Below are 13,267 nucleotides of genomic sequence, written 5' to 3' on the forward strand. Positions count from 1 at the left end.
AGTTCAGCTAAACGATCAACTGAAATTATATACCTATTCTATTGAAGCATATACCAAATATTTTGATAATATTGCATTTATTTTATAAGTCGATAAGTCATCAAGAAAAAATCGGCAACTCCGATAGATTTGAAAAGCATAAAATCATCTGAATGTAACTTTTCGCTAAACGTTCAAAACTGTTTTAAGTTTATTTATTTAAATAATATGTATATTGGACACAGCAGCTAGGGCAGAGGAGAACGCGTAAGGCAACGCACGTGGCTCAACTCATTTGACAGCTGCCTGAGCCTCCTTCTTCGAGTTGACGAGTTCAACGAGCTCCTTGACACGGCGCAAGCAATCCTTTTTACTGCGATTGGGTATGCAGGCCGCAATGCAATCCCAGCGATCTGGTGTTGTGGTCGGATACGTTTTGATGGCCTGCTCCAGCAAAGCCTGCTCTTCCTTTGTCCATGTCTTCGATGCGATGCCATTCGTAGTCGGAGTGGTTGCCGGCGTGCTGGCTGGAGCTCCTACAGCGCTACCATTCTGCTTCGACTCCGACTGCTGCTGTACCTGTTGTTGCTGTTGCTGTTGCTGCCGCTGCTGCTGCTGTTTCTGATTGTTCTGACTGACGCCTCCATTCTGTTTGTGGTTCTCTTTACTCTCTGCCGGCGACTCACCTAGCGTAATATCGTTCGTTGTCTGGACCTCTTTCTTGGATTTCTCAAAGCTCTGGAAAGCCCCTTCATTGGCCTGGGTCTTGAGAGAGCTTTTGGAGTGATCGCTGTTCTGCAGCGCCTTCGCCTTGTTGAGCACATCGCGCGCAGTTACCGGGCTAGAGCCTCCGCTGCAGTGCTGATTGATGAAAGTGGCAATCACATCCCAGCGCTGGGCAGTGCCAGCGGGAAACAGATTAACCGCTTTGATCAACAGCTGCACGTTCTCATTGCTCCAGAGTTCGCTCTTTTTCACCTCCTTAACGCCCGTCTTAGGCGTATTGTTCACTTGCTTCTTCTGATGCGCTATGTTGAGCTCCTCCAGCTCGGCGGCGATCTTCTGCTCGGCGGTGTGCAGCGCCGCAATGAACGACTCCCTACCCTTGGTCTCCATGGCCTTGTTCAACGCCTGTAGCTCCGCCAAGTTGAAGGTTTCGCATATCTTCTCTGTGCCCTCCATGTGCTTCAGCTGATCCTTGTCATTTTTGGCATAGTACTTACAATCCTTGACCTTGTCGCGCAGAGTCTTGCGCTCCTTTTTGAGCACCTTTTTCTGCTGTTCACGCTCAATACGAATCTGTTCGATACGCTTTTGCTCGGCCTTCTCCGCCTTCTCTTTGGCGAGCGCCGCTTCACGTATCGCCCGCTCCTGCTCGGCCTTTTGGGCCTGCGCAGCATCCATTTTGGCTCGCTTGGCTGCCGCCTTGCGATCCTTTTCCTCTTGCTTAAATCTCTGGATTCGCTTGTCGTTGTTGTAAGCCAAGTCGACCAAGGCGCGAATACGAGTCATCTCTTCTTTTTTGCGTTTGATGCGCGCCGTCTTGTTCTCCTTCTCGATCCAGCGACGCTCGTCCCTATCCTGACCCTTCTCCTTGTCCTCCTCGTCCAGGTAGCTGAACTCGCGCCATGACTTGAAGTCGTACCAGAAATTGTAAAACCGTTCGACATCCTCTCGCTTGGCATCCACGTCGCCAAACGGCGGCACATTTGGCTTTTCGCTCCAACGCGCATTCAAATTAAAATACTTATTAAACGATTCAAAGTAATTGTTATCGATATCCGATTGTGAGGGAAAACCGTCGTCAAATTCGGGATCCACTGAGTCGTAGCTACGGCGTGTTTTTGGGGTGCCTGCAATAGCAAAATTTCGATGTATTAATTAGTCAAATTAATATAATTATACTTATGTGTATTTAGACTTATATTTAAATCTATATTAATATTGCTAAAACAACAAACGGGGCAATTCTGAGGCCTCTCTCTCTCTACATTTAGCATTGATATAAGACATTAGCAAGCAAATACAATACATATGTGACGTAACATTAATACGACATCTAAATGCTCTAAAAATATTTTTTATAATACACAGTAGAGTCCAGATATAGTGACGCTGAAGGAACCGTCATTGTGCCTGGAAAACGATATAACCATATAATTCGCTGTAATTACCGTGCGGACGCTTTAAGCGGAATCGTTATAACCGGACTCTATTGTATATACTAGATGATATCCTATATAAAATATTTATATGCATACTTCACACATAGCCAGTATGTGCTTTATAGTTTATTTAAAATATTTTGACCTTCTCGCGTACATAGCTAAAGCAATTATAATTGCTTGTTTAGATATATCGAATATCCACCCATATATATGTATACATATTTTCTACGCTACACTTTCTAAGATATATCCACTGCTTTTAGATATATCGTATCACTAGGATATATTCTTTTTGTACTATTATTATCTCACATATTTGAAAATATATAAACTACAAGTATTTATTTACATATATCTCCTACCTTACATACATCTTCCACTCATATGCACATATTCTATTCTTCTTCTACACTATTATTTATCTGGTTTATTTGAACAGCTGTACAACAAATTTAAGCTACAATTACGTATTTAAATATACCGAATCATCAAGAATACACACTATGTAAAGTAGACTATAATTAGTCATTTGGATATATCTCTATCCAAGTGTCTATGCATATGCTATTCTTCGATACTATTATTTATCCTCGATAATTTCTTCAACTGTAACAGCTGCAAAATCTAATGCACAATTATTTGTTAAGATATATCGACTACCAACCAAGTATTTCGTAGGCCTTTGTTATGCATGTGAAGTAGTCGTCATCCGTAATCACCTCCTCTCCTTTGGCTTTCCGCTTGTCCGGATGATGCAGCAGCACCATTCGTCTGTAGGCCTTCCGAATGTCATCATCGCTTGCTTCGTATCTGTGTATGTGTGTGCAAAATAAGTTAATTCAGTTAATACACGTGCACACGGTCACACACACACGCATTCTCTCCCTTTCTCTCTCTCTAACGCATACCCACACACGTTTGCACACATTAACAGATAAACGCACCTTAATTTGCCAAGGCCAAGAACGCTGTAATGATCCTGATCCTTCCATTCTTTGGGATCAAGGGACTTGAGGTAGCTTATGTCGACATCCTCGCCAGCGCCCGCCAATTTCTCATCAGAGTCGCTGCGCTCGACGCCGTTCGCATCGCCAATTTGGCGGCGTGCGTTAAAATATGCGCAACCAACGCGTTCGATTTTATGACGCGCTACTTTCAGCGCAGAGCACTCAATTTCTATGCTGTTAGTCATTATAGGTGTGTAGAAGTGTGTATCGTGTTGCAAAAACTAATTGCATCAAATTACATAAAGCACACTGCACTACCTCGAATTTTGTTTGGACAACCCGAAAAGTGTGTAATTAATTCACTTCACTACCGCATGCTTGAGCTAAGTGTAGGCAAGCGACAAAAAAAAGCATAGTTAAGTGCGATTGCGATACGATAGGCACAATACTAGCAATCTTTACCAACACCGATTGTGTAAATCGTTAATTAAACTTCATGTGGTGGCTGGTCGATTACCAAGAATCCCAAATGTCGGCAAACAATTAAGCCAAAATAAAAAATATATATACTGACAGTTATCTTTGTGAAGTAATTAACTGGCTAATCGTATGCCTTCTATCTAAATTGCACATTTAAATGATTATATAAATGCAAATATGTGTCTATATAAAGAAACTTTTTCAAAGGTGTTTAATTAGTGATGAAACAATTAAAAACAAAAATATGTTGGGAAAAATTAGTGCAGTATACCGATAGCTATCGATAGCACTTTTATGTCTCTTGCATATATGGGAGTACCCCAGTTTTAATAGTTTAAGTAAATAAAAAATGCTGCTTAAAGAGAATCTCTATCAAACATGAATAAATCTCAGGAGAGGAGCACTGACTCCGCTATCTCCACACCGAACAAGGCAGACGATGACCTTCACAATGTTTCTGATACTTTCTACACCAGCCAGCGCAAGGGCAGCCACGTATTTCGTGTGCGTCTGGATGCCACAGGATTTACTCTGCAACGCGAATCTCCCAGTGGTGTCATAATCAAAGAGCAAAAGGTCAAAATATGTGATATCATTGGAGCACGCTGCATGCGCATGAAAAAGTCGCCTCGAAATCTGGCAGGCTGCGCCTGCGTCAATCCGGGCACTCCAGCTGCGGGCTCCGGTCGCAAGGGCACGCCCAGCAAGTGTAGCATGGCCAGCAAGGAAGAGAACGCGACCGACGTGGGCGACGGCAGCGCCTATTTGTACTTGTTCGCCTACGTGCTGAAGAAGAAGAGCCTTCGCAGCAGCCTGCACAGGGAGCGGACAGTGCTGACGCTTCGGTTTCGATCCTTTGATACATTCGAGGATAACATGCGAGAGGCTGATCGCTGGTATCGTGCCTTGCGCTGGCAGTTGCATCAAACGCTGGAGCCCATCTTTGTGGAGAATATAGGCGAGCCGCGTCGTCGCCGAATCCTGGTGCTCCTCAATCCTAAGTCTGGCTCTGGCAATGCACGCGAAGTATTCAATACGAGTGTCGCACCGATTCTCAACGAAGCCGAAGTACCTTACGATTTGTTTGTAACTAAGCATTCCAACTATGCAATCGAATTTATGAGCACTCGCCGTCTGGATGAGTGGTGCACCATTTTAGCCGTTGGCGGCGACGGACTGTTCCACGAGGTAATCAACGGACTGCTCTGCCGCGCTGATTGGGCTCAAGTGATGGACAGCCTTGCCCTGGCCATTATTCCTTGCGGCTCTGGCAATGGTCTGGCACGCTCCATTGCGCATGGCTACAAGTAAGTGGGTGATACCCGCAGGTGTTTCCGTTTGATACAATTACTAATCTCTGTTCCTGCTTGCAGTGAACCATACTTCAGTAATCCTGTACTAGGTGCCGCTCTGACAGCCATCAGTGGTCGCACTTCGCCCATGGACGTGGTGCGTGTGGAGGTTAAGAACCGCGTCATGTTTTCGTTCCTGTCGATCGGCTGGGGCCTCATCTCGGACGTGGACATTGAGAGTGAGTGTATCCGGATGTTTGGCTACCAACGCTTCACCATCTGGACACTCTATCGATGGGCAAATTTGCGAACCTATAATGGTAAGATCAGTTATTTGCTAGCCGATGAGGCAGAGGAGTCGCTGGAAACGCCGCTGCTGCAGTCGGAACAGATGCGAAAAATGCAATCCAGCCGCAGCTGCACAATGCATATCGATAAACTGTCCAATGCCAGCAACCACCGTTCCATGGAGTTTCTGCCGCAAGAGTTCGAGGATGTCATTTCGCTGGAGACTTCCATCAATCAATCATTCCGCTCGCGCTGCGACAGCTGGCTGTCGGGCGGCTCACGCCGCAGCTGCTATTATTCCATATCAGAGAGTATCTATCACAGCGTGGCGGATGACAGCGAATTCACTCAACCGTCGATTTCGGCGGGCACTAAATTGGAGCAGGGCTATCCTAATTTTGGCCCAGGTACAAGCCTGCCGGGACTTGACGAACCATTGCCCGAGGCTGCGGGCTGGCTGGTGGAGGAGGGCGAATTCATTATGATGCACGCCATCTACCAATCTCATCTCGGCATCGATTGCCACTTTGCACCCAAAGCCCAATTGAACGATGGCAAAATATTTTTAGTTTTGATTCGCGGCGGCATCAGCCGTCCACACTTGCTCAGCTTTCTCTACAACATGAGCACGGGCAGTCACCTGCCTGAGAAAAACAACCAGTATATAAAGGTGCTGCAGGTGCGCGCATTCCGCTTGGAGCCGTACGACAATCACGGCATCATCACCGTCGATGGCGAACAAATAGAATTTGGTCCACTTCAGGCAGAGATACTGCCGGGCATTTCGCGTGTCATGATACCAAAATAAGAACAAACGAATATGTATTTCCAGCAACGATCGTACATTCAAGCAATAACTAATCAATAATGGGAATCTCTGCATTTGAATAAGTAGGTGTAGGTAAATATTTGTTATTATATTTGGCTGCGTGCGTCTCGGTGGATGCATGCACAAGAGAATGATTTTTATATTAATGCTGGTACACGTTTTTGTAACTCTTCTTGTTAATATTTATTATAATGATTGCAGTTAGAAACAAATAAATATAAACATATATCTATGTATGTATGTAAGTAAAGCTGTTTTCATCTGTGGGCAAATGTAACGAGCTGAGCAAAAGCAGTAGTGGCAAAAGTAAGCGCTTCATAATCATTTCAAACGTAACAGCTGTTTTTTTTTTAAAGCTCAGGCAACCCTGTCAAATTAAAACTTATCGATAGCCTAATTGAAACGCAATAGGAAAAAGTGAAAAAATAATTTCCGGACAACAATTTAGTTGATGCGGTGGGTAGAACGTTGAATAGCAAGTGAGATTTCACAATAGACACTGACTTGGCACAGGAGCTAAGATTTATTGCCAGCCAAGGCCATCGTTAATAAAATAATTGACACAATATGTCAGCGGAGGAGCTGGCGCCAATTAACGAGCAAGATCTGAAGGACCTGAAGCAGCGAATGAAGCTCATAGCTGACGCAGACCCAAATCAATATCAGAATGAGTTTTCACTGCGGCGTTATCTGCGCGCCTTTAAGACTACAGATGACGCATTCCAAGTGAGTTATTTTCACGCCCACACGCCCACATCTTGACATTGACTTTTATACACATTATGCACATATGGTTAACCTTTCGCCACCCACCCTTATAGGCCATATTGAAGACGAACAAGTGGCGTGAATCATATGGCGTGGCCAAACTGAACGAAATGGACCGTAGCCACTTGGAGAACAAGGCACGGGTCTTGCGGCATCGGGATTGCATTGGCCGTCCCGTCATTTATATTCCAGCCAAAAATCATAGCTCTTCGGCGCGCGACATTGACGAGTTGACGCGATTCATTGTCTACATTCTGGAGGAGGCATGCAAAAAGTGCTTCGAGGAGGTCACAGACCGCCTGTGCATTGTCTTCGATCTGGCTGAGTTCAGCACAGCGTGCATGGACTATCAGCTGGTGCAGAATCTTATCTGGCTGCTCGGCAAACACTATCCGGAGCGATTGGGCGTTTGCCTAATCATAAATGCACCTGGCATCTTCTCGACCGTATGGCCAGCCATTCGCATGCTGCTCGATGACAACACCGCCAAGAAGGTGAAGTTTGTTAACAGTGAGGTGGATCTATGTCAATATCTAATTCCGGATATACTTCCGACAGATATGTAAAGAAATGGGGAGCATTGTTATAAGTAGTTGTAGGCATACATATCTCTAAATGAGGCACCTTTGACATTATACTGCAACTCGAGACAACGTGTACCTATTAGAAACCAGTACCTAAATGACTGTATTTACTATCTATGCAGCACGAGGCTTCTGAAAGCTTTTACATAGTTCGTATTATTTACGTGCATATATTGTTTATAACTGAATGTCTTTGTCGTGTAGCGTTGTTTAAATGAGTAATATTATTATTGGTATATGTCTATATATCTATATATGTATATGTATAATAAAGTTGTAAAAAAAAAATTGAATGCGATTGTTGACTGGGAACCATGTAGGCCACAAGTTGATAGAGTGCTCTATATTTACTACTCCTTATCTCAATAAACAGAAAACGTATTAAATGTTGTTATTGTTACTCTATACCATCAAGATAACAATTTTGAATGTTTATGAATTGTGCGCACTGAACTGTGCTGCCAGTCTGCTTACAGAAAGTAATGCTAAAGATGTGGCAACTCACTTATCAAAGAAAAGTTTCTTAATGAAGTAGGGTATCGCACAGTCTTGTTTAATCTCAAGTAGGCGAGTGATATAGATTTAATTTTAATCAACTAGCTTATGAAGACAACTTTTATTTATGATATGCAAATAATACTCACAAACCTAATGCAGCTATTGTTAGTAATTACACAGTAATGTACAGTAATGTTACAGGTTTTGTATTTGAGAGCAATAGACTTAAGGTGTGACGTCACCTGCTCATATGGAATGAGCGCCTGCTGCGTGTGAATTTGGACACCTGCACATTAACTCGTCACCATGATTGACACCAAGTGGTCAAGTTTATTATCGGAAACTAGAGTAGTTGATTACGAGGCAGCAAAATGAAACGACTATGCCCAAAGAGCAGCGCAAATTTAGTTTGCCAGCGATCGGCTTTTAAGCTTCAGTAAATAACGAAGTGTGCTCCGAGAAGCAGCAGCAGCAGCGGCAACGGCGGCTACAAAATGACAGCAATGAAAGCTCATATCGCAGCATTGGACGTTGGGACGACGTATTTGCGGTGCTTCGTGCTCGATGAGAACTGCGCGGTCGAGGGGTCGGCAGCGGATGCAGTGAGTTAATTAAGTGGCGGCGGGCAAAGTTGAGAACCATTTAACTGTATGATATTTGTAGGTTGAGCTATTAAATCCACAGCCGGGCTATTTCGAGATAGAACCCGAGGGCTTATGGCGTAAGATAGTCAAGGTGATTAGAGAATCGATACACAGTAAGTACTTGAGATTAGTAGTGCCCCCCACATATACAATGGCTTATCTTTAATCTGCTGCAGACGCAAAGCTGACACCAGCAGATATCAGCTGCCTCACAATATCGACGCAGCGGTGCACGTTCTTAACGTGGAACCACAGGACCAAAGAATACTATCACAATTTCATCACGTGGAAGGACTTGCGCGCGGACGAGCTGGTCCAGCAATGGAATTCCAGCTGCTTGTTACGCTTCATGAATGGATTCTCCTACTCCCTGTACCTGCTGACCAGACAAGCGCGTTTCTTGGCTGGCAGTGTGCTCAAGCTGATGAATGGCCAGGTGACGCCACGTCTGCTTTATGAGATTGCTCACAACAAGCAACTGCAGCGGGCACTGCACGAAAAGAAGGCGCGCCTGGAGCTACTCGATTCGTGGATACTGTACAAGCTGCGGTCCGGCAACGGTCTTGATCCAGATGTAGCACATATAACCGATATTACCTCAAGCACTGCCACCGGTCTGTACGATCCCTTTACTCTCAGCTGGTCGCCACTTGTGCGCTGGATGTTCGGCATCGATGTAAGTGGAGAGCATTTATTTCTGATTCCATTCAATAGTTCCCATTCTTATAGTCCAGCGTTTTGCCTCGCGTGGTTGAGAATAGCTACAGGGATTTCGGATACGTGCATCCTTCGACATTTGGGCAGGAATGGAACAACACTAAGATTCCCATTGCTGCCTCCCTCAGTGATCAGACGGCTGCCATGTGGGGCTCGCAGTGCTTCGCCACAGGCAATGTGAAGATCACCATGGGTACAGGCGCGTTCCTAAACCTTGTGACCGGGCCAGATTGCAAGGCTGTGATTAGCGGAATGTATCCACTGGTAGCTTGGCAGCTGAAGCGTGCTAGTAAGCAGATCGACACGATCTACTGCATCGAAGGTGCTGCCCACGACTTTGGAACGGTGGTGACATGGGCGCAATCCTGCGGACTGTTCGAATCGCCCGCTGAGACCGCCGCCATAGCTGAATCAGTGCCAGACACTAACGATGTTTACTTTATGCCCGCCTTTAGCGGATTGGGTGTGAGTACATAGAGAAATAGAGTCCAATGTATTTAATTTCATATCTGTTACGTCTATCCAGCCGCCAGTGAATGACTATCGCGCCGCCAGTGGCTTCATTGGCATGACACCGTCCACAACCAAAGCGCACCTGGTGCGTGCGCTGCTGGAGAGCATCGTGTTTCGTGTGGTGCAGCTGATTGAGACAGCGGAGCACGAAACGGGACACAAACTGAAAGTCATTAAGTAAGGCAGTGACATCAGCATTCGACTCGAGTTTCATAATCATTAACTATTTTCCAGAGTGGACGGCGGCGTCTCGCGCAATGATTTCGTTTGCCAGTTCTTGGCAGATGCCAGCGGTCTGCGCGTGGAGCGCGCCGACTGCTCCGAGTCTAGTATAATGGGCGCCACCTTTCTAGCAGGCGTTAATCATGGCATTTGGCACACGCTCGACGATCTCAAACGCTTTCGCCATGTGGAGCGTATTTTCGAGCCACAGCCAAAGCAGTTCGATTCGATCGCCAACCGCATGCAAAAATGGAGTCGAGCCATTGAACGCTTTAGCGGCTGGTACTAGGACACAAAAAAGACTATTGAAATAGTTACGCTTAAGAACATTTAATTTGTTTGTGTGAATTGTTTTCTTACATTAAAGTTGTTATAAAAAAATCTATAAATTATTGTAAATGTAAAAGGGCCAAATGGAATAGATTACTTTCCAACACGAGTTCTATATTGACTTAACTTCCTTAAGACTTGCATTTCAGTTGAATCGTTGCTGGAAGTTTTGTTGTTGATTGAAGATAATTTGTTGCTGTTGTTGTTGCTGCTGCTGCTGCTGCTGCTGTTGCTGATGATGGAAATCCTGTTGGTTGCCAGCGCCTGATAGCCGAACGCGCTTGGCATTCGGTTCATTGGGATTCATTTGCTGTTGCTGTTGCTGCTGCTGTTGTTGCTGTTGTTGTTGCTGTTGTTGTTGCTGCTGTTGTTGTTGTTGTTGCTGCTGCTGCTGCTGCTGTTGTTGGCGCTTGTTGTCCGACTTGTCCTCTTGGTCGTCATCGGTGAGGAATTCACGCTTGGGATACGGTATGGGGCAGCCGGCGAAGACGTCCTGCGTCGGCAGTGGCTCCTCCTGGAAATATGGGTCCTGCATCGCTTGCTCAGATGTTATGCGTTTGTTGGGATCCATTAACAGCAACTTTTGCAGTAGATGAAATGCTTTGCTATCGGGCTTAATCTTGTGACGTTCCATATACTTGGCCAGGGAGCAGGCAGAATAGGTGGAGCGCTTGAAGTCCTTAATCAGTGTATGGTGCTCTGGCATCTTTTTGATGTCCTCCCAGTCCTTGTCCTGCGGAAAGCCCATTACATTGAATATGCGGTCCAGCTGATCATGATGGTACGGATTGCTTGTCTTAATGTCCTCCTGCCGACAATGGAAGATAGGTTCCGACGTCAGCAACTCTGCGAAAATACATCCAATAGCCCAAATGTCGATGGCTTTCGTATAATGACGTGCACCTAGCAGAAGCTCTGGCGCTCGATACCAAAAGGTAACCACCACCGGATCCAGATCTGCCAGTGGCTTCAGAGGAGCATTGAAGAGACGTGCAAAGCCCATGTCGGCAATTTTGACACGCCCCCGCTCGTTGCCGTCGCCCATTACGAGAATGTTCGCTGGTTTCAGATCACGGTGCAAAACCCAATTGCTGTGCAGGTAATGAATGCCGTCCAGAATCTGATACAAAAGGCTCTTGACCATGCCGCGCGGCACAACCACATGCTTCTTGGTGGCCTTGGCTGCACGATGGAACTTGATGATATGCCACAGATCATGCTCCGCATAGTCAATCAGCAAAAACACCTTCCGGTCATTGTGTGACAAGAAGACTCGAATAAGCGCTATAACATTCTGGTGTTTCAGCTCGCGTAGCAGAGCAATCTCACGGCAAGCGGACATAGAGAGACCTGTGCCATCTATCTGTTTAAGAGCGTATTCCTTGCCATCGCTGCAGAAATCAAGAATCAGAATGTAAATACTTTGCTAGCTTTCTTTTGCTTACCTGGTCTCTTTCCACTTGGCCTTGTACACATGACCGTAGGTGCCACGGCCCACCTTACAGCCCTCATAGTTAAACAGATCTTCAACCTTTGTTCGCTCCATTTGGGTTTTCATCTTAAAATCGTAATCCATTTTCAGCAAAACTTTGTATTTACCTTAACCGCAATCACAGCTGTTTACAAGCAAACAAAATTGCATTTATATTAGAGATGGACAAAACTTATGTTTGAATACCCAAGTAACTGCGCCACGTTCACTGAATGATGTACAGTAAGCAAACATATTAAAACGAAGTCTTAAGATAACTTAATAATGTTCAGCTCAGGTTATTATTTATAATTATTATTAAATTATTATATTATTAAATTATAGCTCATCAAAGTACTCGCCTACATTATTTACGATATAGACGTGATTTTTATAATCGTATTAAGCATCAATTGTTACAAAATATCGATATATCAGCTGTTGGGCAAATCAAATGTCGATATCTGAAAACAAAATAAAACGTGAGCCCAAAAAAATAGAAACAACGCTCAACTCCGCATACTTTGATTAAACAATAAAAGAAATGGCAAAAACTAAAAGAAATATACGAGCGAAAGCCAAGAGTGCTGTAGGAGCGGCGAAGCAAAAGGTTCAGCAAATACAGGCGAAACTAAATAAAGAAAATCGCCAGGATAAATTGCTACACAAGACCCTCTCTCCAAAGAAGACCATATCAAAAAAAGAGAAGTCTGCAGAAAAACACTCAAAATTGCTAAAACGCTTCGGAGAAATACAGAAGGAGTTAAAGGAAGAGCAGGCACGCAAAGTTCGAGAGAAAACCAAAGTTGTAGGCGATTTAAAGCCCCTGCGAGATGCGCTGCCATCCCTAGGCGAGATGTACAAGTTGGTAAAAGCCCAAAAGAAAGAGAAAAAAGATGGTATCGTGGAAGAAGCTGAGACATTGAGTGCCAAAAAGAAGATCAAGAAGAAACGCAACGAATATGTAAACAAAGTCCGATCATTCGAGAAGCTAATAAAAGACAAAAACTTCAAAAAGAATCCCCGTGAGATAGTTGCGAATCACGTACGCAACAGGTATCAGGTGATGGAAGATGAGGACATGGAATAGAGAATCAAGAAATTGAACACATGATAATATTGCCTTTGCACGTTCATTTTATTTATTAAGAAATATCATTAATATGTGTATATTAATATATGTATATTTATACATACATATATGTTTAGCTTTATCATTTAACGATGCATATAAATATTACACACATAAATGTAAATGTAAGCATTATAAACTAAGGGGGATGTCAACAGAATGCAATTAAAGAGAGTTTTGAATATAAACTTGTTTTAAATAAAGCAAATGGGAGAGCTGCAGTGCAATTAGTTTCCTTGTTTAGCTTTCGACTTTACAGTACAGATTCTATATCATAGCCATAAAGCGTTATAAACTCTGTTAGGTTCAGATAGCTTGGTGTTGTTTTCTTACAGTGTACTTAGCACGAAATTCAAATCTGCTTCGATCAAATTCCTATAGATATATATGTATGTTTATATTATT

The 13,267-nt window shown here is 44.1% G+C and overlaps 6 protein-coding genes across 7 annotated transcripts; 4 read left to right on the forward strand and 2 right to left on the reverse strand.

Moving 5' to 3' along the window:
- Positions 1-155: 155 nt before the first annotated feature.
- LOC6583493 (dnaJ homolog subfamily C member 2) lies at positions 156-3,502 on the reverse strand. The gene is made up of 3 exons (XM_002009125.4): positions 3,092-3,502; positions 2,812-2,957; positions 156-1,832 (listed from the first exon to the last, which is right to left on the reverse strand). The coding sequence occupies exons 1-3, from the start codon at positions 3,337-3,339 to the stop codon at positions 271-273; spliced, it is 1,956 nt and encodes a 651-aa protein (XP_002009161.1). The 5' UTR covers positions 3,340-3,502; the 3' UTR covers positions 156-270.
- A 362-nt stretch (positions 3,503-3,864) lies between these two features.
- LOC6583494 (sphingosine kinase 1) lies at positions 3,865-6,228 on the forward strand. Its single transcript, XM_002009126.4, has 2 exons — positions 3,865-4,881; positions 4,948-6,228. The coding sequence occupies exons 1-2, from the start codon at positions 3,953-3,955 to the stop codon at positions 5,960-5,962; spliced, it is 1,944 nt and encodes a 647-aa protein (XP_002009162.1). The 5' UTR covers positions 3,865-3,952; the 3' UTR covers positions 5,963-6,228.
- A 132-nt stretch (positions 6,229-6,360) lies between these two features.
- Positions 6,361-7,721, forward strand: LOC6583495 (CRAL-TRIO domain-containing protein C3H8.02). The gene is made up of 2 exons (XM_002009127.4): positions 6,361-6,709; positions 6,805-7,721. Exons 1-2 carry the CDS (start codon positions 6,551-6,553, stop codon positions 7,315-7,317), a joined length of 672 nt encoding a protein of 223 aa, XP_002009163.1. The 5' UTR covers positions 6,361-6,550; the 3' UTR covers positions 7,318-7,721.
- Positions 7,722-8,113: 392 nt separating this feature from the next.
- Positions 8,114-10,335, forward strand: LOC6583496 (putative glycerol kinase 5). Of its 2 annotated transcripts, XM_002009128.4 has the most exons (6): positions 8,114-8,435; positions 8,497-8,590; positions 8,654-9,153; positions 9,207-9,659; positions 9,721-9,884; positions 9,942-10,335. In XM_002009128.4, exons 1-6 carry the CDS (start codon positions 8,328-8,330, stop codon positions 10,216-10,218), a joined length of 1,596 nt encoding a protein of 531 aa, XP_002009164.2. In that variant the 5' UTR covers positions 8,114-8,327; the 3' UTR covers positions 10,219-10,335. The 2 variants fall into 2 exon arrangements, with proteins under 2 accessions (XP_002009164.2, XP_043866328.1); XM_044010393.1 differs by lacking the exon at positions 8,114-8,435 and having other exon boundaries at positions 8,497-8,568.
- On the reverse strand, positions 10,244-12,057 carry LOC6583497 (cyclin-dependent kinase 8). The gene is made up of 2 exons (XM_032730840.2): positions 11,705-12,057; positions 10,244-11,650 (listed from the first exon to the last, which is right to left on the reverse strand). Exons 1-2 carry the CDS (start codon positions 11,833-11,835, stop codon positions 10,405-10,407), a joined length of 1,377 nt encoding a protein of 458 aa, XP_032586731.1. The 5' UTR covers positions 11,836-12,057; the 3' UTR covers positions 10,244-10,404.
- Positions 12,058-12,186: 129 nt separating this feature from the next.
- On the forward strand, positions 12,187-13,050 carry LOC6587057 (protein FAM207A). The gene has a single exon (XM_002012607.4). It carries the CDS (start codon positions 12,275-12,277, stop codon positions 12,818-12,820), a length of 546 nt encoding a protein of 181 aa, XP_002012643.1. The 5' UTR covers positions 12,187-12,274; the 3' UTR covers positions 12,821-13,050.
- Positions 13,051-13,267: the final 217 nt, after the last annotated feature.

This window comes from Drosophila mojavensis, unplaced genomic scaffold, assembly GCF_018153725.1.
Source record: "Drosophila mojavensis isolate 15081-1352.22 unplaced genomic scaffold, ASM1815372v1 contig_74, whole genome shotgun sequence".
Taxonomy (NCBI): domain Eukaryota; kingdom Metazoa; phylum Arthropoda; class Insecta; order Diptera; family Drosophilidae; genus Drosophila; species Drosophila mojavensis.